At 34.0% G+C, this 27,204-nt stretch overlaps 1 protein-coding gene across 1 annotated transcript in view; it reads right to left on the bottom strand.

Annotated features, from left to right (window-relative positions):
• The window catches only part of LOC149803829 (ankyrin repeat and SOCS box protein 13-like), a 38,610-nt gene that overhangs the window by 8,362 nt on the left and 3,044 nt on the right, over window positions 1-27,204 (bottom strand). Inside the window, exons 2-4 of the mRNA XM_089953646.1 lie at window positions 19,195-19,379; window positions 16,444-16,594; window positions 12,333-12,467 (exon numbers count right to left, since the gene is read on the bottom strand). Of these exons, the coding sequence (XP_089809772.1) occupies window positions 12,333-12,467; window positions 16,444-16,594; window positions 19,195-19,379 (471 nt within the window). The remainder of the gene's footprint in view (window positions 1-12,332; window positions 12,468-16,443; window positions 16,595-19,194; window positions 19,380-27,204) is intronic.

Here is a 27,204-nt window from a genome sequence, read left to right on the forward strand (position 1 = left end):
TTTCAAGAAAAGTCTAACTTTATCATTTTCATTATAAGATTACTGACAATCACACTGTTATAAATGCAACCAAGTTACGAAGTTTGAATGTCAAAATTGTTTTCTGCATAACACATTGTGTCCGGCAGGTATGCAAGTACAAGCCATCCACAAAGTTTGGTCAAGGATGTGATGATGAACTAATGTTAATGTGAGGAAACCATTTTCAATCACTGTGACCTTGACCATTGAATTTTATGTGACAACAACTTTTATTCTTTTAGTCACTGAGATGGACCTTTGACCCAAATTGCATTCTTCCTTATCGAACTAGATCCACGACAAAAACTAAGGAAACTGAGAAAACTACAGGCTGAAATAGCTGCAGCTCAGTCACAATTACAAGGAAAACTACAGCAAATACTTAAGAGTATTGACAAAGTGCATGAGGAGGTCGGCGATGTAAGGGATCTTGTTACACCAAAACCAAAACCACCAGCACAATTTACCGAAGAAGGTCGTGAACTTCTTCGAGAAAGAACTGTAGCGGTTGCCACAATATGATATTCAAATCATGATGAATTATTAGATCCAAAGCATTCTCAGCAATCAAGGATAGACTAGCATGATTAATACAACAAAAACCTCAGCCAGTAAAATTACCCAGCAGTGAACTGATGCCTGCAAATGTTAGTAAAATAATAAATCAAGACGTAAATAAAAAAAACTAGCAGAGTTGGCTGGTGTACCCCTATAAAAAAAAGACAAAAATATAACAGTGAGTCTGATAGCAGGAAGTGGTCTTCATGTTAGACGATAACAAATATAATACATAATTTCAAGCGTGTATATCATCTAACATTTGACATGGATGCACCAGTTCTCAAAGATGAATCGATACGTGATTATTCTTATGACACACGACAACCAAATCAGCGTTTGTTGACATCATCAAGTTTCGGTGATGGAATATCAGATCAAACTCAATCAATCCTGATTTCAGTGTCAGCTTTCCAACTGCAATACCAGTGAAGGAAATAGCACAAGCACAATTGCAAGTATATCATGGTTGGCCAAATATTAGATCAAAGTCATTCAGTGGGTTACAAGCAAATAATTCACTGGTATTTGTGTATAAAAATAAATCTAATGGAACACCAGACTGGAATGTTGTGAGTATACCTTACGGGCAGTTATCAAATCAAACTGATCAACGATTAATTCCAATGCAGAATCAAATCTATTACAGGAAAAGAATCCAAAATTGCTATCACTGTTCATGAACCAACATTATCAGCTGCGATAGAAATAAATTCGCTAGAATATGCCATTGATACATATCAATCATCTATTAGATCTGTGTTAGGATGGCCAGAAATACCTCAATCATTTATTAGATCTGTGTTAGGATGGCCAGAAATACCTCAATCATCTATTAGATCTGTGTTAGGATGGCCAGAAATACCTCAATCATCTATTAGATCTGTGTTAGGATGGCCAGAAATACCTCAATCATCTATTAGATCTGTGTTAGGATGGCCAGAAATACCTCAATCATCTATTAGATCTGTGTTAGGATGGCCAGAAATACCTCAATCATCTATTAGATCTGTGTTAGGATGGCCAGAAATACCTCAATCATTTATTAGATCTGTGTTAGGATGGCCAGAAATACGTCAATCATCTATTAGATCTGTGTTAGGATGGCCAGAAATACCTCAAGAACCACAATTACTACAACCTCATCGTGACGACTTCTTTGCAATCAAATGAATATTTTTACAGCTTCCAGATTATCAAAGAATTCATCCATGGCTGTATTTAAATACACAAGGAGAATATATTATTGCGTGTGATGGTGAAAAGCATCTTTGGTTATCGGTGTGATTTGATTCACAGTTTTGACAAGGATATAAATTTAATTGTCAATGTTGAGTTTATTAAAACATCCGCTGATGCAATCAGGCCTGAACTTACTTAGACACACACTGACCTAAAAAACTTGTTTTCTAGTATAACACAACATTACAGTGAAGATACATGTCAACAAATTACTGAAACAATACATCTAAACCAGGTTATATCAGACTTACAATATATTAATAAAGTTATTAAAGAAACTATGATTTCTGACGATGATTTGAAACAATTATTTCTGAACCACTATGCGATTAAAGAGGAATTATTTTGAGACAGATATTGTCTCATATCATATCCTGAAATACCCGAGCCAATGTCAATCAGTGATATCGTTGATATAAACTTTCCCAAAATCATTGACACATGTATAAAAGTAGCCATACTGGCCAATATCTTACAGCACAACAATGATCCATACGGTGGAGGTCGTCATATACAACAAAGAGGTACTCGAAAGTGCCATCAAAACAATCTTGACACTCCTCCACACAGAAAAATGTAGTGTTAATATAATTATTGATTAATACGGTGATGAAATTTTTTTATGAACACAGGACAGTTAAATGAGCTGCAGCAAGAACATATTATTACAGCTGTATGTGATTACAGATCAGATTCTGAATTATGCATAGTCAGAAATGAATTATTCCCCAAGTGACGTCATCGCCAGTTTCATACTTTCCCTTTATGTTTAGTTGTTACCAGTGACATTGTCACTACTTTCACATTCACAATCCATTACTACTTTCACTTTAAGTCACTGGTGACAGTGCTTTCACAATCACTAGTGACTTTGTCACTGCTTTCACTTTCACTTTTACAATGGATTGTTTCACGATCACACAATGTTTTTCAACTGTCTTACATGCGCACTCATAATCTTTTTTGTTTCCTATTTGTAAGACCATTCTGATCTAATTTTCTCAATCATGTGTGCAAGTGAAATGAATTGTTTAACTTGTTTCTCTTCGATGATCGCCAATGACTGTGTCATTGACTGCTGAAGCAATTTTATAAACCGAAACTCAGCTGGTAATGTATATCTACCCTGGTATATTTGTTCCTGCAGTGATTCAAAATCACAAATAATTTTTTCAGGATCAAGTTTATCATGTAGTTTTTCAATTGCAGAAATAACAGCATTAATATTTTCTAAATTCACAACACATATTTACAGTATATATAATCTTAATTCTATGGAGGGCACAACCACCAGTTGAACCCATAGATTAAAAAACGATATTCAACAAGGTCCAGAGGGTAATACAAAATATATACAGTATATATAATCTTAATTCTATGGACGGCACAACCCCCCAGTTGAAACCCTACATTAGCAAACGATATTCTAGCAGGTCCAGATTGTACATATATCATCTTAATTCTATGGACAGCAAAACTAGTGAACCCCTAGATTGTCCAACAACATTCTAACAGGTCAGAGGTTGTATACATATTTACATATAAACGTACAACCCAGTGAACCCCTAGATTGTCAAACGACATTCTAGCATATCAGAGGTTATATATATATTTACATATATATACACAACCCAGTGAATCCCTAATTTGTCAAATGACATTCTAGCAGATCAGAGGTATACATCATATATATGCACACAATCCATTGACCTCCTAGATTGCCAAATGACATTCTAGCAGGTCAGAGGTCATATACAAATATATTTACATATACCACCACCAGGGCCCTTCTCTACAATCAACAGATTTATGGTGATAACTGAACATTTTTTGCACACCTCCCCAAAAATCAACCCTCCAGAAATGCAAAATAGCAATCACCATGTGGTGACATGGTGGGAAAGTGTACATGAATTTTCAGTTATCATTATATTTTTATGTTGAATTTTCGAGCACTATCAGGTTGAGCCCAACTTATTGTCAGAAACTATATAATCTGACCAATAATTGGAAATCCAAAAGTAGCTCACACAACGAGCATGACTTATTTGCTGCTTGTATTTTTCTTTTTTTTAATAATTATTATTGTTGACAAAATCTAGACAAAGCAAGAAACCTGGCCGATTCAAAAGAATAAAGGTAATGTTTCTTTTTTAAAAAAATCCCTCAAAAAGAAACATTCATTAGTAAATAAAAATTGTTTATAAGATATAGACTCTACCTTTACCTGACTGAGTTATATCCCTTGAATTAGTCACTGACTTCAGTCCAATGACGAAGTCACTGACGTTAAATTTCTCTGTCTTACAATAGTTATACTTCAAAAGTGAGATAATTTCTTTGAAAATACTGATTTGTTTGTATTATTTGCGACATGATGGGGAAAAAAATGAATAAAAAACGTAATTCATTTATAAGCGAATACTATTGTAAAATACAAGTGAGATAACTTTTTAATCATCCTATATTTTACCTTACAGAGTTACCTCCCATCATCTAGAGTATTTTTGCAAGACAACTACAACAAAATTCCAAAGTACTTTTTGTCTCAATATTCAGGAGTGGAAGCATACTTAAATATTACTGGTTGTTCATATTTCATTGAAAACGTTGATCTTATTATTTTATCCGCGACCTGTTTTGCTTAAGCATGGTAAATATCAAAATATTTGCCATATATCAAATGAAATTCTGTTTCTTCACTTGTCTGCACATTTACAGATCACTGGTTCATCCAAATTTACAATTCTGACTTAATGGACCATAAATTATTCAAAACCTATCAAGTTTTATGCCGTTGATATCATCTATCATAAGTCCATCTTCAATTACTCCGTGATAACATTCATATGTAAATCTATGACAAAGATGTTTTTCCCAACAGTAAATTTAAGATGACCAACATTATCAACTGAACCAACTGGGATTTGTCATCTACAGTTCCTAATTACACCATCACAAGATGCCTCATTTTTTTTTATGGGATGTTTCACAAATTCATTTTACTCCATTTATATATTAATATTATTTGTCTAAATAATTATTTTGACAATCTGGCGAGATAGTCTTCAGCGTTTCTTATTCTGATGATGTTACTGTTGCCTGCATTTTTTTTTATTTATCATAATATCGTTTTAACTCTGTATCTTTTACCACCAAATTGAACACACAACTGCGTTTCTCGTCTAACTCCTTTGCTACATCTTAAACATGGTTTTGGTCCTAGACTCCCTCTTTGCATGCTTTGCATGTGATCTCCACATAATTCGTTTACACAGACTTTGTTCCAGGGAGTGGTAGAGCCAATTATTAGCCATTTACAGTTATTCTTTGCTTGAATATATATATATATATATATATATATATATATATATATATATATATATATATATATATATATATATATATAAAATTTATCTTTAATTTATATATTTGCCTTAAATATAATATGGAGTAATTTGCTGGATTATCTACAATCAAGTCTTCTAAAGCTAGATTCAATCTTGACAGAATGCAATGCAAAGATGGCAATTCGAATGAGTTAATATTAACAAACATGACATCACTTTTACCGTATCAGACTCTAATCAATCATATCCATGAAGCCACGAAAAAGTTTCGCAATGATGGTGCAGCTCATGTGTGGTCAACATTCAGAATCATATCCAACGTTGATGCTCAAATGAATGATCAATGAGCAGCAACAATTATTAATTACCTTGACGAACAAAGATACCATATTGTAATAAAAATTATTGTGGAGACAGATGATACTTGGATTATTCGTGACAAAGGTGAACCTGTTTGATTACATCACACTGGCTTCTCGTGGGTCGGTGGTTCTTTCCGGGGTTTTCCGGGTTCTTCCTCCACCATTAATACTGGCCGCCATGTATAGCCTATCGTGCTGAAAAATGGCGTTAAACCCCACAACAACAACAACAACAACATCACACTGGAGATATTGTAACCCCGAGTAAAAATTCCAAACCAGGAGCGTTAACTGGTATTGATAAACCATATTATGAACGAACATATCCTGTGACTGCGGTTATTTATGCGTTATTTCCATTGAATGATAAACCTAGCGTTGATGATCTCAAACTAATGAAATTTTCTATATTAAATTGTGTAGCTGAGCAAGTTACAGACACTTCACAAACAAGATTCGTGGAAATGTTTACACAGATTTACGACATGAAAAAATAAAAAAATGGGCAGAAACAGTTAAAGATACTGGAGTGTCTATCAGCGACGTTTCTGAGCTGGAAAAGAAATTATAATTTCCAATTACGGTGAAGACACTAAATATGAATCAAGAGGAGCTCCAATAACAATTTTTTATCATAACGAACATGCATGGACATCAGCCATTACAAGATTTCTGCGAGATAGAACTGTTAAATTTCGTGATTGTATATTTGATTTTATCAGAAATATCAGCAAGAATAACCCTGTATATGTGTGGTTATTTATGCTCAATCTAAAAATTACGATCAATTTATATTAACAGAGATATTAATCGATCTGAAGATCTTCACAAGAAAATGAAAAATCTTGCGATGAGATATACTGATGATACTGAAAAATGATTTCTGTTACATTAAGAAAAAATTTCAAATCTACCTCTATCATTGAGTTATCTCCCTGCAGATGCGCGACGACAGACTATCGATGTTGAAATTCCTGGAATTAATGATAACAAAATCTTGTACTAAATGATATTGTTTTGGTTCCTGTGAGTACTGCTGAGAGCATGTTAACGATGGATAAAACTCCATGGACTCTAGGATATGCTATAAGAATTCATTCGTCATAAGGATTAACTATTTCCAATGCAAATATTTGGAACGTCAATGAAAGTATAGAAAGGTCAAATTTAGTTTATCTCGAAGTGTCTCCAGTAAGAAGAATGTCTCAGCTGCGGAAGGTTATCATAGACTTAACAGTGAATAATAATCAAAATAATGTGATCGCATTAATGAGTTTCATAGAAATCGCACGAGTAATTTCATTATTTAACGTAGCTATCACACTAAGTAGGCCCTACATTTGGTGGAAATTAAAATTTCTGAACATGTGAGATTTTTAAAAAAATTCCTCATTGCTATTCATTTAAATAAGTAATAAGTTAAGATTAACTATGAACAGTTATCAAATTTGTTAATTGCTGGACCATAATTGGGACTGTTAAATATGATGTGCCAAGTCAGAATGCTTCATGTATTAAATATAAACATGCCTTTCCCAAGCTGAAATTGACATCATCAATAACAGTGTTGACAATGGGTCACTGTCTAGATTTACGCAGAACATCTGTTGAAATCAGATAAATACTTAAAAATAGTTGTTTGCTGATTTGTAGCATAAAAATGACCTTACTCCCTTCCTTATTTTACTTGAAATAAATAGAATTTTAATATTTTAACTCCGAATATTGCCTAAAAGTGTTGACATATCAAGCATTGAAAAAAGTAATTTTTTATGCTAATATGCTTAATGTTATTGCTGAAAAATTCTTCAAATGAAAAACATTCATACAGGAACATCTTGACTTGATGTGAACAATGAGACTGCTAACTGATGAAAGCTAGGCAATCACAAATACTAAATCTGTTACCATAGCATGAACAAAAAATGTTTCTGATGTTAAGTATAACTGATTACAATAATTTAATGCAGTAGTGATTTTGAATCAATATGTTATGAGAAAGAGAGAGATTTTATTAAGAACAGTTAAAGATCCAGAAATGCTTTTGAGCAGGTTCATCTCATTTTTCTATATTATGCACAGCATACAATAGGAAGATTAACAGGAAAAGAAAAAATAAAAACATTAATTTCATGCAGTGCTCAAGTTTACTTGGTGATATACCTGGCATAATGCATTTTCATAATTAATGTACAGTATTAACATTTAGCAAATGGACAAAAAATGACAATAGAAATCTGAATATGGACAAAATAGAGACAATTTGACTAAAATAACCAAGTCTAACATATCTCTGTTGGAATATAAAACCATTAACCGATTCATCAGCAGCTGACAATAGTATCTGTTCACTATCCATGTCGAAGTTCACACCCTCACTGGTACATGTCTCTTCCAGTACATCATTCTCCATTGCCATCTCATATGGTTCTTTATCTGTCTTTTCTTTTTTTTTGTTTCCACTTTGGTCATCTAAGGCTTTCATTTAATTTTATACCACCCTCCTTCTCTTAAAAAATCGCTCCATGACCTCTGGGTAAAAGCTGCATAAGTAACTCTGGATCACTCCATTGTGACAGGGATCCAGCTCCAACTTGCCTTTCTGGCCACTGTCATTATAGCTGAAATTGAGATGGCAATTGTCTGGTCTGAATAACTGCTGGAAAAAAATGTTCATTCAGCTTCTTAGCAAAGTTGCCTGGACATCATAAATACCTTTCAACCAAATAAGTATGTCCAGACTTAGTCTGTACTGCAATGTAATGTCATAGAACATTATTCTTTTGTCCACATCTTTTGCAGACACCAATGCTGATTAAGTATCTTCTGGCCAAGTAAACTGATCTGAACCTGGAATTGAAATACTGCTGATTCTGGCAATAAACTGATCCATGCTAAGTGCAAGACCACAAGTTCATCCGCTAACTTTGTTAATTTTCCTGATTATACTATTTTCAAAACTGAACTTGCCTACAGGATATTGCCCCGTTTTTGGTGAACGGCATCGACAGATTGATTACTGACTTCTTCCTCAGCATTAATAGCAGTGATACAAAGCTCTATCTGGAATTCAGGGCAAAGAATCTCTACTTCAGTGGAGACCGTGAGGCATGAAAAAACATGCTTCCATGCTCCCAGGTTCTAATGGGAGCATTATCCATAGTCTCCTCATTGGATGCATTAATTTCCAGAGAAACCATGCACTTTCCTGCATCCTCTCTTGGGGTTTCATTTTGACTAAAGAAAGATGCAGTGGCTTAATCCATGGTCTCTCAATCTGACTGATGTGTTCCAGAGAAACTGTGACTATTTCTGTTTCCTCTCTCAAACTATCCACTTGGACAAAGAAAGCCTGGGTGGTTTGAACAGTGTTCTGCAAGGATGCAAGTGTCTGATCTGATGACAGGCTCCCAGCTTTGGCTGCAGATGATTCTGAGTCATCTTTTGGGGCTTCCAGTCATGACATCACCTTTGCTAAAGGAATTCCCTTTTCCTGAAATAAATAAGATGCATGTACACTATATCAAGATATCACAGATATGGATAGGAAAAACAGAAAGAAAAAGCCTGGACTGAGCTAGGTTTTCATTGTCATTAAAGTTTTCTTACACACAATTAAAGTTGTTTAAAAAAATAATGAATAGGTTCATCATTAAACATGAGTTAATCAAGGATGAAATATAACATAAACACATATGTACACATTCGCACACTTCGGGATTTAGGGGAAGAAAAGGGATTGATTCCTTATGTCTGACACTCTCTTTCTCTCTTTCAATGGTTGCTGTTGTGCTAAAATATCAGTTCAGCAATGAGCATCATCTTCAAGAAGTTTAAGTGTAATCCTCTGTTTATCTAGGGTGACATTTTGTAACCATTTGTCATGAAAAAAAAAAATGCTTTTTTATAATGAATACAAAATAGTACCATTTAAATGAAATCAAAGATAGGAAATCTTAATAATGTTCTCAATCCTTCACTCTCAATCTTTCTCTCTCAATCTTTCTCTCTCTCTCTGACACATACCTGAGAGTAACATCCATTTACGCAGTGCCCCTCGTATGCACACTGATTTGTTATTAAGTGTATGACCACATCTTCTTTTCTTTACAAAAGATAGAAATTCAGTATGAGAATGAACTTAACTTTGTTATCATGATCATATTTCCAGAACAGTACATGATGAGTCAGCTTCTAGCAATAACTTTTGTTTCATATGTTCATCATACATCTGAGGTTAAGGGCAGTAGGCCAAAAATACTATTTATAGATGTCAACCACACATACCATTTATAGTTTATATCTGTTGCTTTTTAAAAATTACAAGAATTTTCTTTAAATTTAATTAAAAAACCCATTAGAGAAACCAGCCAGAACCAGTCAACATGGAACTGGACATGTTCCACCAGTACAATGACTGGTGAGATGATGCACGGATGATCCACTGTTCAAGAACACATCAGGCTGTTCATTGATTACCTAATTGCTGGAGTTCAAGAACAAACACAGGATGTCTTTTGAGGGTGTTATAAGTAATAAAGGAATAAATGGTGGACATGATGAACCTTTGATGAAAATTGGCCAACCATGGGCAGAAGGGATATAAGATGGAGGACAGACCATAATAAATGATTTCAGCAGATACACCAGAGGAAGTATTTTTTCCATATTTAATTGTTGTTGTATTGTTCAAGATTGTTTTAAGAGGAATATTTAAGTGAAGTACTTGAGAGAAAAAAATTTCAATTCATGGCAAAATTTCAAAACATGTGCTTTCTCCCCATGCTAAGAAAACACCACCAAAGGAATACTGCAAGTTCAACCATGCCTGGATGTCAGAGTTTTAGATGTGTGCAGGTGAGTAGCAGAAGTCCTGAGATTGCAACGTGTGTTTCAAGCATATGTATCTTTTGTATTTCACAAATTCAATTCAATCCAGTATACAATATATCATTTAACAGTCTATTACAATATAATTAGTTTTAAAGCTGGGACAAATTATTCATATAAACAACAAATTCATCATGTATTTTTTCATTGTATATTTAAAGTCTAAATCAATCTTTATGTTTAGTTTTATTTTAAATTTACAGTGATGAAACCTGCCAACAGATTTTTTATTTGAGCCATGAGGAGAAAGAAATCCTTGGGGATGAGACTCGGGGAATATGTCTTAAACCCAAGTCAAAATCTTCCTCAGTTGAGTACACGTAATCTAGTGGACTATTGATGAGCAGTCAGCAACCACAAAAAACCCATGAACAGGAAACAAGCAATAAGTTCTTCGCAGGCTGAGTATAATTGTCCAGTCATTACAACATTCTAATGCTCATACAGAAAAGACATTATCCATTCTTCGTAAAATACAAAGGGATATAAGGGGAAATCTGTACCAGAGAAATCTTGTGAATAAAACTAAAAATGCAATTGGATACTATTAAAAAAATCTTTGCAGAGATCTATCAGATAAACAACTCTCCCTTTTTCGATAACTGACAATATACTGACTTGTATTAATTATTGTAACATCAGAATCTAAATCTGATTTATGTTTAAAACTCGATGTTTTTGTATACTATGAAGAGAATACACATTATAACAAGAAAATGCACTTATTTTCTTGTCAATCCCCTTCAAGAATGTAAAATTTAATCTATTGGTTTAGAGCCAATCAACTGATCAAGATTTCTAAATCTACTGGTTTGAGATCCTAGTTTTGTCTTATGTATGGTTCATGCAACAACCATTAGAACTATGCTATCTCAAGTTTTAATTACTCCATTATTATGCTGTGATTGAACATCAAAAGAAATTATGCATTATATTAATGAGAACCGACACATGTGGCAACTATCAGACCTCACGTGAATTTGTTTTACTTTGATCTGGTGTGAAAGCAATTATTTATTAACTTGTTCAGCATTCATTATTCTTTTTGCTGCTGGGAGTACAATATCACTGACTTCCATTTGACCATAATAAAAACAAACTGCACAAACTGCAACAGAAAAAAGGCCATGAAATGCATATGTAGATTCCAATAACACAGTAATGAAGAAACAAATATGATTCATTTTACCAGGTACAGTTATAGAGTTCTCAAGGTACAGTCATTTTGCTGATATTATATATAATTTGACTTGGCATTATGTATCATACATTATCTTCATTAGAACTAGCAAATGTTTATAATTAACTGAATGATGATTTTTCATTATCCAAAAGCAAAATGCTCCTGAAATAGATAAAGATGTAGACAAATCAGTGCCTCTGTCTCTTTATCTGAACCTCCTTATCAACCATACTCATTTTAATGACATCACACACACTCCATGGTGGTCTATGGACGCAGCTCTGTGAGAAGTCATGGTTCCTCAATATGCAAGGAGAGATGGTGGAGGTTTTTTTCTTAAACCCCTCCTCCACCCCCAGTACAAAGTGTGGAGAACACAACAAAAATTGTGTGAGCTGTACTGTAAGTAAAATATCTGATAAGAATTTCCCTAGAAATGGATTTATCTGATGAGAATTTCCCTAGAAATGGATTTACATTATGAAATGATTCTGTGTTGTTTTGAGTACTGCAACAAATTATGAAACTATAATCGGGGAAATCGACCATTATAATGTTCTATTAAGTTTAGAATGATTTCTGTCACATCCTATATACAGCTACAAAAGTAAAATACTGCAGCTTCCTATATTTAATAACAGAACTGATGGTATTAAATTGCTTTTGGTGGGAATGAAATCGCTTCTAGCCAAAAACTGATACATTATTGTGTACTGAAATTTATACCGGCTTTCAGTAGAACTGCAGCACTTTTGATGAAGCCCTTGTAAGCAGCTACATGCAAAGGAGTACCAAAATGACAGTCATGTTGGTTAATCTTACATCCAGCCTCTATCAGTACCTCTGCACACTGCCATTTATCTGAAATATTGTAAGAAAGAACAACATACGGTCTAGCCTTACTAAATTGTAATATGCACTAGTATAAACCTTTGACCTTTTATTTTGGATACCTAACGTTATAACTAAGGTTCATGGTGTTAAAAAATCGCTAATGATTCCAGACTGCTTTAATTCGTAAGTCTGAGATGTGACTGAATCATTAAAATAAGAAACACAACCAGGAAACTCTAAGCCCTCCGACTATTTCTTAGCACATCCATTGTATGGAGTTGGATGGAGATTACTGTCCTTGTAAAAATGTAAAAGCTGTTCAAAATATATACAAACATAATTTGGCTAGCTTAATTACTAAGCTGGACTTAATGATTTAATTAGATGCTAACAGGTGATTAAATACAAAATCATAGCATCTGATTTAATGGAAATGATAAAATACAGCTGAAAAGCAAGTTTCTTTGCAGCACTTTTCTCTTTTAAAAATTATATTATTATACCATAAAGTTTCTGACCCAAGCATTCTGAAATCCTATAAAGTTCTGTACATCCTGAGTTAGCACGAAGCATAAAACTAAAAGGTCTAAGGTTAGTGTTTAACTCTAAGGCATCCTATCAGCTACTCCTTGAAATGATGCAATGAATGAGAACATTCAATTAAAGTCATTCACAATTAATCCAGTTTATCCCATAATAGTGCTTAATGTAACTCATTAACCCCTGGAAGTTTTTTTTTCACCTGATATGCTAGTAGGAAATACATTTTGGGGGCTATTTCTTAATACATCCTAATACATAGACTTCCAAGAGATTTCTGGTTAACCTAATGCCTAGCTGTGTTAGAAACGTCATTTTTCATTGGTTATTTTGCTCATGTTTGAGCAGAAAGGTTAAAGTTGGAGTACTTTTGTGGTTTTTTTGTTTAACAGACCCATCATTTTCATATCCAGACCACTTTTTATTCAAAACGCCCATCTTATCCTACTTTTTGCATAAGATCGCCTGTCTGTGTGCAGTTCAGACTATTCTGCCTTAGATCTGAGGCCAAAAAGTATAAAATCCGGACATAAAATTGGATTCCAACCATGGGAGAATTTTGGGTGGAAAACAATTGGGTCCAAAAAATTAGGTTTATCCCTCTGTATTTAGTAGTGCAACTAGAAAGTCCAGATTATTTGGTATCATTGTAGAGCTACATTTGTCTACCTTTCTACAATATCATCCACTTTAGTGTATCTTCAATGACCTTGATGCTACAGAGCTCGTAAGTAGACTACTACCTCCTGATGTGTAAATGAGGCGCCAGGGTTTAATGAGTTAAAATAGTTTCAATAGCACCTGTTTGTTACAGATTAATAAATCTGATTTTTCATTCAACCTGGATTTTACTTTTATATTTGAGAATACCTGCCCATGGACAAGTGGCTTTTGAAATGGAATTGTAAGGTTCCAAAAATTTGAATCAGGTGTACTTTTGTTTCAGAAATGTCAATGAAAGGAAACAAAAACTACAACAATTGTTCAATCCTAATAATGGCACTGTGTTTTGCATAGATACCCCAATATTAGCTTACAATAACACATTGAAACTACATCTGTTAGCAATGTGTGTATAGCAAGAGAACAAGTTCACTATGATTTATTTGGCACCATCTTAAACTACAGAATTTCTATTGAAAAACCAAGGCCTTGAGAAGATTAGAATTCATAAGGATGATGTGGAATGCTGATAATTAGATTTGTTAAATAAAGATATGTGGTAACACTGGCTGAAATCTGACATTTCTAAGTAAGGAGGAAAGGGGGTAATCAGGGTCCATAGCTCTTCTAAGTGAAAACAAGAAACACTTGATACTAAATTCATTCCAAGTCATTTAAATATGAAGCTGTATGTCAAATATGGTTGAAATTCAACAAAGCTTAGCAAAGTTATGCTGTCAAAACCAAAGTGAAAATGACAAGCAATCAGAGGATATAACTCTTGTAAATGACTTCACAGAACTCTATAAAAAAATTATTCGAAGACTCATTAATATAAAGCAGAACACTAAATCAAGTTGCAAACCAATAAAACTTAAAAATATAATCCTGTGGAAATCAAAGTGGGATTGGGATGCTGAATGCTAGAAAGCAAACTCTTTCACAAATACATCAATATAATGCAACATGCCAAAAATGAGCTGAAATCCAATTCAAGTTATAGTACAGAATCCAAATATATTCAAATTCAATCCCTCATCAATCCAAAGCTACATTCCAAATCTGGTTGAAACACAACAAAACTTCATGACATTATCTTGCTTGAAGCAAAGCCAGTAGAATGAGCACCCAGAAGACCACAAATGTTCTAAATTAGACAAAACCCAAACACAACAAATGCCAATCTGTGAGACACTGTTTGTACCAAATTGCAACAGACAAAAACCCAAACACATCACATGCAAATCTGTGAGACAATGTTTGTACCAAATTGCAACAGACAAAACCCAAACACAACGCAGAAAAATCTGTGAGACAATGTTCATACCAAAACTGCAACAGACAAAACCCAAACACAACAGAGGCAAATCTGTGAGACAATGTTCGTACCAAATTGCAATAGACAAAACCAAAACACAACGCAGGAAAATCTGTGAGACAAAGTTCGTACCAAACTGCAACAGACAAAACCCAAACACAACACATGCAAATCTGTGAGACAATGTTCATACCAAATTGCAACAGAATGTGTTGAATTTTCTTAAGTTATGCTGGTTACAAGCAACAACCAAATGATGATCTAAAGTTTTTTAACCACCATGAGCCATAACTCATGCAAAATGGATATAACGAGACAAAATCCAAGTTTAAAAAACATCATGGTCTATGAAACAGTAAACTTCAAATTGCATCAGAACAGGTTTAATGTTTTTGAGCTATGCTAGCTACACGTTCTGTTGTAGTGAGATTGAATACATATAAAAACAGGACAATTACTCATTAAATCTGAACCAAAAAAGAACAGTTAAACGGCATATCTACATGTAATGGACTGTTCATCTACTAAAAATAGCATCCAGGTAATGTGCTATCATGGCTAAAATAAGAGTGCAATGGATGGACAGATGGAAAATGGGATTAGCTTAGGCTCACACATCTGAATCAGAAGCCCTAACAAATGTCGTGGGCTTTGGAATCTGAAACACTGATTTTCCTATAACAAGGACTGACATGACTGGTATGCAAGCTTTAAAAGTCACTTGTCCAGTGAACTAGTACTTAGGAAAAACTACTTGCCCCATGATAAAACTAGTTGCAATTGTCAAATGAAAAAGCCTGTGAACTAAACCCAGAATATTAAATTAGTACTGGGTATATACAGAATATTTAATTAGTACTGAGTATATACTGAATATTTAATTAGTACTAGGTATATACTGAATATTTAATTAGTACTAGGTATATACTGAATATTTAATTAGTACTAGGTATATACTGAATATTTAATTAGTACTAGGTATATACTGAATATTTAATTAATACTAGGTATATACTGAATATTTAATCAGTAGTGGGTATATACTGAATATTTAATTAGTAGTAGGTATATATGGAATATTTAATTAGTACTGGGTATATAGTGAATATTTAATTAGTACTGGGTATATAATGAATATTTAATTAGTACTGGGTAGATACTAAATATTTAATTAGTACTGAGTATATACTGAATACTTAATTAGTACTGAACATATTCTGAATACTTAATAATTAATAAGAAATCATTTTAATTTTTACATACTATACAACTATGTGTACAATATTATACAATGCTGAAATTTTCATCATAGTCAGCCAGGTAACTTTTACCTCTAAGGACAGCCACATAATGATGACAGCACTGGTCAGCAGTCCATATGTACTGGAAACAGGTTAACTGTGATTATACTTTCATCATACTAATCAACATGATCCAAATACAACACTGAAAATTTCATCGAGTCAGCCGGGTAACTTTTACCTCTAAGGACAGCCTCATGAAGTGGAGAGGTCAGCAAAAGTGGTGGGTTGGTGTCAGCACCATGCTGTAACAACAACCTGACACACTCAGGGTTGCCATTAGAGCAGGCATCACACAAAGGAGTAGCCCCGTCAACATTTCTGGCATTCACCTGTAATGGAAATGATAAGATAATGATCCATTATGTGATCAACCAACCTCTTGGATTCAAGAAGATTGTTCCACTCATAATTATTGTCATTATTTAAAAAAATGGTGTGACATAACACTTTATATATCTAGACACCTCTTATGGGTACACTATGATGGTAGCACTATGGACTGGATTTGGAGTTTTTTAAATGTAGCTTTTAACAATTTTTCAGTCATATCACTACGATGTGGCAGTTTATAGTGATGTCTAGCACTGGGGCATCATGCTGCAGACATGTAGAATCATGTCCCACCCAGTCACATCATCCTGACACCAGGTCAACCAGTCCTAACACTAACCTCTCAATGCTGAGCACCTAGCGAGACTGCTGTCAGAGCCATTTTTATAAATCTTTTTGGTATGACTTGGCCAAAGTTCGAACCCATGACCTCCCACATCCAAGGATGCTGTAACCACTAGGCCACCGGAGTGCTCTGTACCTCTATGGACAACAATGTAATCCATCACTGCCATATAAAAAATTAACAAAACAGATTTTTATATTTAAAAAAATAAGAATGAGGGGGACCAAACAAAGAGTACTAGAGTCAGATTAATACAGATTAATATATTTCTCCCCACCCCCCAAAAAAATGCAGTAAAACACATAAATGAAACAGGATTTAACTGACATTGAATGTAAGACTGGAATTGCTAGTTTGGCCAGCCATCCATTAAACAGTCTAGTCTGAAGATATTTATAACATAGTATGTTTGTACCATGTTATACCATGACATGGTCAGCATTTTAAGGATAAAAAATCTTCTCCATGATGTAGGCCTCTTGGCGTGTAAGTGTCTAAGCTATTTTGATCTTATATTGATTCCAATTTTAAAAGCAACTTTGTTCTGTTCGATGCATAGAAAAGCTAAAAACAAGTTCTAATGCTAGTTGCATATTTATAAATATTCCTGTTATCAATCTTTACCATTCGGATCAAGATTCTCAATTTCATCTGCACACCCTCCCCTTCACATTTCAGTTTTAGCTCCAGCTTCTACTAAATCTTAGTCCTCTACTAAACTTAAGTAGTGAAACTTTTCTTCACTTGTGCTTGCAAAAACAGGATCTAATTTCATCATTGACAGTTTAACTTATACCTAATGACTTCCATCAATATATTATCAATCTGTTTTATCTGTGGGCTATTCCCAGACTGTATGGACAAAACATCAACATATTTTTCTGATAGTGGATGATTTGGCCCTTCTTAAAATATGGATTTTAATTCCTGGAACAAAATTATGTTGATTAATGGAAGACTTTTATGTCGTAAAAATTTCATGAAAACTGGATGAGAGATATTAAAGTTATACAAATTTCAAACTGTACAAGTTATATCATATGTTGTACAGGTGACCCAATCAGCTGGTGACAGACCCTTGATTAACCCACATATGGTGGGAAAAAATGTTGCATAAACACCAAGGTGGGCAATTAGACTGGTCATCAGGTTTTGTTGGCTGATTGACAGTCACCTTGTCCCTGGGGTCAATTAGATAATGCCATAACTTCAAACAACTTAACCTGTCAACCAGTCAAGACTTCAAAATCAAGATAAGAGCATATGAAGTTTGGCAGCTGTAATGGGGACAACCCCACCTTACATTTTTGCACACTATGAATATACACACTAAAGCTCTTCCAGTTAACACCAAACACATATTCCTATTTTGTTAGCACTTTAATTTATACTTTATGTGCAACACCAGCTTGCACCAGCTGATGGCAGAGTATTGACTTTATCAGCTTGTATACACATGTTAAAACCAACCCTCTCTGCATATTAATTTTAAATCAACTACTGTATATACATATACACACTTATAACTCTGGACCACAGCAAACAAATCATACCCTGATCATCCACTGCATAATGTGCAAGCAGATCAAGGCCAATGTTGTTTGTTCTACTGATTACTCCCAACAAACTGTACAGACCAAATTCTGATGGCACATTATGTAATGGCAGACCTGGGTCTGTGCAGTTTGCAGTTTGACCAAGTTTATAAGAGACCACATACAGTACTGTGACTGTTATTAGCCCAAAATATATTTCGGGCAGAGGACTTCCAACCTAATTAATGGATCTCACATAACTCGTGTTCAATGAAATTTCTATCATCTGTGAGAACTAGCAAGACAGAAGTTACAAGATGACTTTTATAAATTTCATACAAAATTAACACATAAAGTATAACAAAATTATTTATTCATTAGTGACATAATAATATAGTACAGGGTGATCCTGCATCTTCAACAGTGTGGGATACATCAACCCAAAATGTAAAGGTTGTGGACAATACATTGTATATAATATAGTAATGACACTATAATTATAGAACTGACTTTTTTGTATGAGTATGGGCCACAGAATAATGACCCAATGGCTACATTTGGCCCATGTGCCTGTAGTTGGACCACTCTGATCAAGTATCCAAAATTTAAAGTTGTTTTTTAAGAAACACCTTGTTAAAGACATCACTACATAAAATATTTATCTCATCTTATGAAGTTGTACAATTTTCAATTGGAAACAACATCAAAAATCTTGTACCTCTGCCCCTGCCTCCAATAAAACTGAAATACACTCCAGGTTGCCTTGAAAACAGGCTTCATGGAGTGGAGTCACGAGGTCAAAGGTCCCTTCATTGACACTATACCCCTCCTTTATCAAATGCTGCACAGTCCTCACATCACCCTCCCTGGCAGAAGTGTGGAGGGGGTACTTATCAGATGACACTGCAATAATTGAGAAAAATGAAAATTAGAGTATGACTGGTGTCATTAAACATGTGCAGCTTCATTCAATACAAAACTCAGATTTAGCAATACTTTTGGGAATACACAGAAGCATTAAATTATGTCTCTCTGACATACAACTTTCACAACTTTCTTTTGCATAATAATAATAATAATAATAATAATAATAATATTATTATTATTATTATTATTATTATTATTATTATTATTATTATTATTATTGGCCTAAGTCACAAGAATAAAGATATTATTATTGTTACTATTATTATTATTATTATTAAATTTTTCTGCTTCTAATCAATACAATTAAATGGTCAATTAAGCTCATAATAAACTGATTCCTTGAACAGCACTCCCTATTTATATGGCCTTCATATAATACTCTCAGTGTATGGATGCTGATCAAATTTTATCATGTAGTAGTGACTGGTTTAGTATTTTACAGCACAGCAACACAAGTAGGTTATTTAGTGCTGAGGCAATAGGAGTAAAATGCCTTGACCAAGGACACTGCATGATAGCTGACCCAGGCTGGTCCAATGGTAGGATTCTAACCTGCACCTTTTTGGTCATTAGTCTGACATGCTAACCACTCAGCCACTGCAGCTCTGTAGTAGCGAAAATGTAAAACATAATACTTCATTATAAAACGCTAGTGTTACTAAAAAAGGGGCATAATTGACAATTCGCATAGATATCATTGTAATGAGCAAGCACTGTATTCAATGAATATGGCTGTTGCCTTGATGGGGAAAAAAACCAGAGCTGAAAGATAATATATTATTTAAAATGCTCTCCATTAAGCTTTTGTAAAGTTGCTGTGTTGGGAAAAACTCATAGAACCTGCTTCATTATAACACATATTCAGATATAACACTGACATGGCTTGCCTCCCAAATTTTTACAACCAATTTCTCTTGATTTATTGATAAATTAGTATATAGTTTCATTGCAAAAGTAAATGAGCTAGATTTATCACATGCCATATATACTCGCTTATAAGCCAAGTCAAAGTGCAAACAACATAAAGATCTTGATCTCCTGTAGAATAATCCACCTGCAAATCTGGGTCAATGTTGTTTGTTCTACTGATTACTCCTAACAAACTGCATAGACCCAGAGCTGCTGGCACATTATGCAATGACAGATCTGGCCTGTGTAGTTTTAAGTTGGACTCATCATATAAGCGAGTATATATGGTAATTAGGGAGACATTGTATTCATCAAGAAAAACTTCTGGAAGCTTTTTTTATCTACATGAATAAAGATTCATTTTTTGTGAATATTCATAATAAATATTTTTTGAGTCTGGCACCACATTTTGCTGTCAAGTTGTTCTTTTTGTAATGATGCCAGCTCTTAGAAACAGCTGATTGTTATTAATCTAATTTATGCTAAACCAATAATAATAATGTTAATAATCAAACTATTCAATAGCAGTCACTCATGGGAAAAGACAAAAATTGGCCCTTGTACACAGGTGACCTCTGTTTACAGTTTCAAAATTCAATATCAGTTTTTAAACAAATATCATGCATTATTATTATTTGTTTTCAAGACTTTTTTATATGCAGTATTAAACAAAAACATAAAATAGGCACACTAGCTTATTCTCTCCCAAATGTATGTTCCACACTAGACTATTGGATTAATCCTGCTCTTTAATCCATTCCATAAATTAAATCATCATGACTTAAAATAATCACTAATCCTAGTTTGCTTTGTGCACTATGACAAAAACACCAATTTCACTACTGATTGATAGCTTATACAAATAATTGTAAAACAGGGAACTGAATCTTTGGTTGGCCAAGTTGTACAGATTAAGCTTAGAAACAGTTGTTCACACTTCAAAAAAAATATCTATTACAGCCATTTCCTCAACCTGCCAAGATCAAAAGACAACCTGCTTATGTGATAGGCGTGTGATGAACAGGTAATCAAAAGAAACTGTATATAGCTATCCTTTGTGACCATTAAACTTCCTTCCTTTACTGTCAAGTTTTAGATATTAAATGACCCCTGCCTCAAACAAAAAGGTATCTATTCTAACTACTGTAATATCTCTTCTCAGACATGAACTTTTTCATAAGCAACAGCTTTAATTCAAGGGAAGATAGATGAAGATATCAAATTAAACTTGGCACACTGGCACAAAAGGCATTTTCTATTTCTGCTGCATAGCACAACTTCTTTTCTCACCATCCATCAAAGGATTGTTTCAACCCTCTACCCTGATGATCAAACTTTCTCGCTTTTACATACTGATACCTTGGAGTTACACTGACAATGTGACTAGGGTACAGTGAGTACAAGGGAGATAATTCAAACATCAATTCACATGATATTTCTTTATCTCAACAATAACTTCATCATGAAGCTAATGTTTAGTTTGCATAAATTAAGCAGTCACCAAATACACTCCAGCAACTGCTTAAAGCACTGAGAAACCATTCATTGGCCAGGAAAAACCTGGCTGCTGACCATGGAAAGCTGGCAAATTATATACATGACATTTATATCAGAAATTTGTTGATGGGAAATTATAATAGCCAGTAAGACAAGGTAACAACTGTATAAAGGTAACTGTTCTGATATGTTGTACTGTAAATTTTCTTTGAGTCTGTCTTCAAGGTATTAGGTAGAATTGTTGTTCAATCCAAGGTAAACAATAGTCCACTAAAGACTGACTGTGAACCAGCACATCAGTGCATCAAATAATTCCCTTAATGAACAACGACTTTATTATCTTTATGTTATAAATCAATGAAAGTACCTACCTCATTATGTACAGCTGAATTTGTCTTGAAAGTCTAAACCTTCTGCCAGAATAATATGCCCTCTCATGAGAGGTGGTCTTTCATGACAGGTCATAACACTATATAATCAATAAATGTATGCAGTGAGAATCTGGTCTCTCAAGGCAGGTGGTCTCAAATAAAGTGGTCTTTCAAGACAGGTGTAACTGTAACTGCAAGTCATTAATGTAAATTCCACACCAACAATAGGTTATTGCAACTATCAAACACTCCTTTACAACCAAATAAATCATAAAATGAACGACACCTTCATGCACATGTGGCTCGACAGTGTCTTCAGGCAATCATCAAGTGATCAATCAACTAGCAGCTGAAAATCAATCAGTTCTATTGAAAATAATACCAAGACAAATCACCAACAAAGAGTCACCAATGCAATGTCTCGATGAATGTCAAACTCATTAACATGACATTTTGCTGGATAATATACATGTCAACAAAAATAAGCAAAAGCCAGAGAGTTAAGTTGAAAAGTTTGCCCAAAAGCTATCTAGCCCTCGGTATGTGTCTTTCAAAAACTTATAAAAAAACATGGAGAATGTCGAAGTTTAAGCCTTTAATGTGTTGCCATGCTTATGCAGATGAGATAAAAGCAAACAAATACTGCAGCAAATTCTGCATTCACTGTTATCAACTGATCAATATCAAAAGAATAAACGCATAAATTCTCTGAGAAGACTATTCTTAAAGTCCTATTCTTGGTAAGAGCGAGTGAGTTGATGTCAATTGAAGTGATATACACTGTGGTGAAGATGAGACTGTAGTTTCAGTATTTGATGTTGTAATTTCTCTTAGATACTCATTCACTTGGTCATGACCCATATCCTTTGACAATATGTAATAAACAATGGTTGTTTTTTCATCTGTCCCTGGGGTTATTTTAGTTCCTGTCCAGAAAAAAAAATGTAGAATGCATCAAACTCATTGAATCATTTGATGCATAATGGGCAAATAAGGCATGGTAATTTTATTTCACATTTTCTAAAATTGCTCTGTTTACAATGCTGGTTTTGCCTTCATGTACTATAAGGTAACTTGATGTAATCTAGCAACATTTTATTACGCCCTTACAATGCCATTACTGGCATGATTCATGTCATGATCAATCATCTGATATACATTGTTACAAACAGTAACTGCTATTCCAGTGCATTATCTATTTTCACTGTTCCAGTAGGTTCTAATTATTGTATTTTATGAAGATTAAATACAAAGCTTTTATATGCCTATTTCAGTTTTCCTCTTTAACTGAGACAAAATTCAGGTAAACTCTTTACACTATACATATCTAAGCAATATCACCATTGTCAGAAACATGAGTACCAAATATGTAATGAAGGAATGAGCTTTATTCAATATTTCTGTGTAGTCCTGTTCATTAGTCATCTCTTGGTGATAGCTGCAAACCAACCTCAATTAATATCTTAATGGTAACCTAGCAAACCAATCTCAATTAATCTCTTTGTGAGCAAACCAACTTCAACTAACATGGTAGACCTGACCTTCGCCCATGCTCAAATTTGTCTTTGCAAACTAACTTTTTGAATTTTTTAATAAATGTTCATTTTTAAAGTTCATTATTGGTGAACTGATATTTAAAGAGTATGTTATTCTGCAAAGTGGTGCACTGATGAGTTCCCATTCCTTACGATGTTAAATAGATACGGAATTAAGTATTCAGATTTTAATGGAATCTTACAAAGAAAATTACAGAGGTTTAAAACTGACACATGCAGTCAATGACCTTGACACACATACAAGTATTACAAGTATATACTGACACTGTAATTGCACTCAACATTTCCTTATGTAATTCTTAATATTTTCTGCAATAAATTCAGACACATGATGCAATAGCTAAAAATTAAGCTTTTTTGTGGACACTTTCAATGTATTATTATGGATTCACCATTACTGACACAATAAAATTGGTTGGTGAGAACACATATATTCATGCTATCCAGTTGCTGATTTTTGTACATGTATACATGTTCCAATGCATGGTTCTCTACATAAAATTAAATATTAAAAATCTAACATGACATTTTCACTATTTCTTGTTCAACTAACATAAAAATAAGCCGCTAACTGCATTATCAAAGCCAAGCCTCATCTTGTTGAGCCTAAAGAATATGCATGCAACATTTTGTTCATCAAAGTGACTTGATTCAGTATCGCATGTCACATGACATAGTTGCATTCTGTGTACCCTTACCATCATATTACAGCACAATTTCCCTCATATATGTTTTAAAAGTGCATATCCATCCAGTAAGATTTAGTACTGCATATCCAGCTAGAATGATTTAAAAGTGTATGTCCATCCAGTACAATTTAGCAGTACATGTTCATCCTGTATGATTTAGAAGTGCACGTCCACCCAGTATGATTTATAAGTTCATGTTCATCTAGTGTAATTCAGAAGTACAGGTTTATCCAGTATGATTTAGAAGTGCATGTCCAAGTTGTATAATTTTGAAGTGGATGTCTATCCGGTATGATTTAGAAGCGTTTCATGACTCTATGGTCTTAACATAACAGAAAAGAATGAGAAGCAGCAAGTTTGTAAAATTCAACAAATAATTTATTTCCCAAGAATACTATGTGAAAATGTGAAAAGAACTTATGATATTGTGAATTAAATACCAAATGAAGGTGCTGATATGACTGTAATTGCCAGTAGTCTCTAATGTACTAATGTACCAATGGCCTAAATTGTACTGATGTGCCAACAGTCTTTTGTTGAATCACAGTAATATAATCCAAGGTTTCGTTGTCTGAATTCACTATAATTTTTAGTTAATGATTCTTTCCCAGAATATAACAGAGCACTTTGTATTCCTAACAAGAATAATTTCAATTAAACAATTTCACCCAAATCAAAATCTGGATACAACAATATAAGCGATTTCTGTCCAGATGTTATCACAGGAAATAATTTTTCCAGTAAACATAATATAAAAAAACTAAGACAAAAGAAAAGCCAGGATGTAGAACAAAAACTCATTTCTAGAATAATCCAAGCTAAAACCAGACACGATCTGTTACTAAAATTATAATAAGGAACATGATAAAATAAAATGTCCTTGACTCATACCAAGATAATGATCCTAATATTTAACCTATACTCACAGAGAAATATAAACTATTAGTTGTTTACGGAAATTAAAAGAGCAATAATTCTGCTCAGGTAGACAATGAACTTGATGTCTGACAAGGTCAGCTACAAAATACATGTACAAGTTTACATTACACATAGCATATAATGAATAAAAAACAAACAAAAAAATCAGAATAAATAATCATAACAAGTGCATGTTCGTTCAGTATGATTTTGAAGTGAATGTTCATCCTGTATGATTTAGTAGTGCATGTCCATCCAGTATGATTTAGTAGTGCATGTCCATCCAGTATGATTTAGCAGTGCATGTCCATCCAGTATGATTTAGTAGTACATGTCCATCCTGTATCATTTAGTAGTACATGTCCATCCAGTATGATTTAGTGTTGCATGTCCATCCAGTATGATTTAGTAGTGCATGTCCATCCAGTATCATTTAGTAGTACATGTCCATCCAGTATGATTTAGTAGTACATGTCCATCCAGTATGATTTAGTAGTACATGTCCATCCAGTATGATTTAGTAGTGCATGCCCATCCAGTATGATTTAGTAGTGCATGTCCATCCAGTATGATTTAGTAGTGCATGTCCATCCAGTATGATTTAGTAGTGCATGTCCATCCTGTATGATTTAGTAGTACATGCCCATCCAGTATGATTTAGTAGTACATGTCCATCCAATACGATTTAGTAGTACATGTCCATCCAGAATGATTTAGTAGTACATGTCCATCCAGTATGATTTAGTAGTGCATGCCCATCCAGTATGATTTAGTAGTACATATCCATCCTGTATGATTTAGTAGTGCATGTCCATCCTGTATGATTTAGTAGTGCATGTCCATCCAGTATGATTTAGTAGTACATGTCCATCCAGTATGATTTAGTAGTGCATGTCCATCCTGTATGATTTAGTAGTGCATGTCCATCCAGTATGATTTAGTAGTGCATGTCCATCCAGTATGATTTAGTAGTACATGTCCATCCTGTATGATTTAGTAGTGCATGCCCATCCAGTATGATTTAGTAGTGCATGTCCATCCAGTATGATTTAGTAGTGCATGTCCATCCAGTATGATTTAGTAGTGCATGTCCATCCTGTATGATTTAGTAGTACATGCCCATCCAGTATGATTTAGTAGTACATGTCCATCCAATACGATTTAGTAGTACATGTCCATCCAGAATGATTTAGTAGTACATGTCCATCCAGTATGATTTAGTAGTGCATGCCCATCCAGTATGATTTAGTAGTACATATCCATCCTGTATGATTTAGTAGTGCATGTCCATCCTGTATGATTTAGTAGTGCATGTCCATCCAGTATGATTTAGTAGTACATGTCCATCCAGTATGATTTAGTAGTGCATGTCCATCCTGTATGATTTAGTAGTGCATGTCCATCCAGTATGATTTAGTAGTGCATGTCCATCCTGTATGATTTAGTAGTACATGTCCATCCAGTATGATTTAGTAGTGCATGTCCATCCAGTATGATTTAGTAGTACATGTCCATCCAGTATGATTTAGTAGTACATGTCCATCCAGTATGATTTAGTAGTACATGTCCATCCTGTATGATTTAGTAGTACATGTCCATCCAGTATGATTTAGTAGTGCATGTCCATCCTGTATTATTTAGTAGTGCATGTCCATCCAGTATGATTTAGTAGTGCATGTCCATCAGTATGATTTAGTAGTGCATGTCCATCCAGTATGATTTAGTAGTGCATGTCCATCATGTACGATTTAGTAGTGCATGTCCATCCAGTATGATTTAGTAGTGCATGTCCATCCAGTATGATTTAGTAGTGCATGTCCATCCAGTATGATTTAGTAGTACATGTCCATCTAGTATGATT

The sequence above is a fragment of the Sinohyriopsis cumingii genome, chromosome 3 (genome assembly GCF_028554795.1).
Source record: "Sinohyriopsis cumingii isolate HCF-2022 chromosome 3, ASM2855479v2, whole genome shotgun sequence".
NCBI lineage: Eukaryota > Metazoa > Mollusca > Bivalvia > Unionida > Unionidae > Sinohyriopsis > Sinohyriopsis cumingii.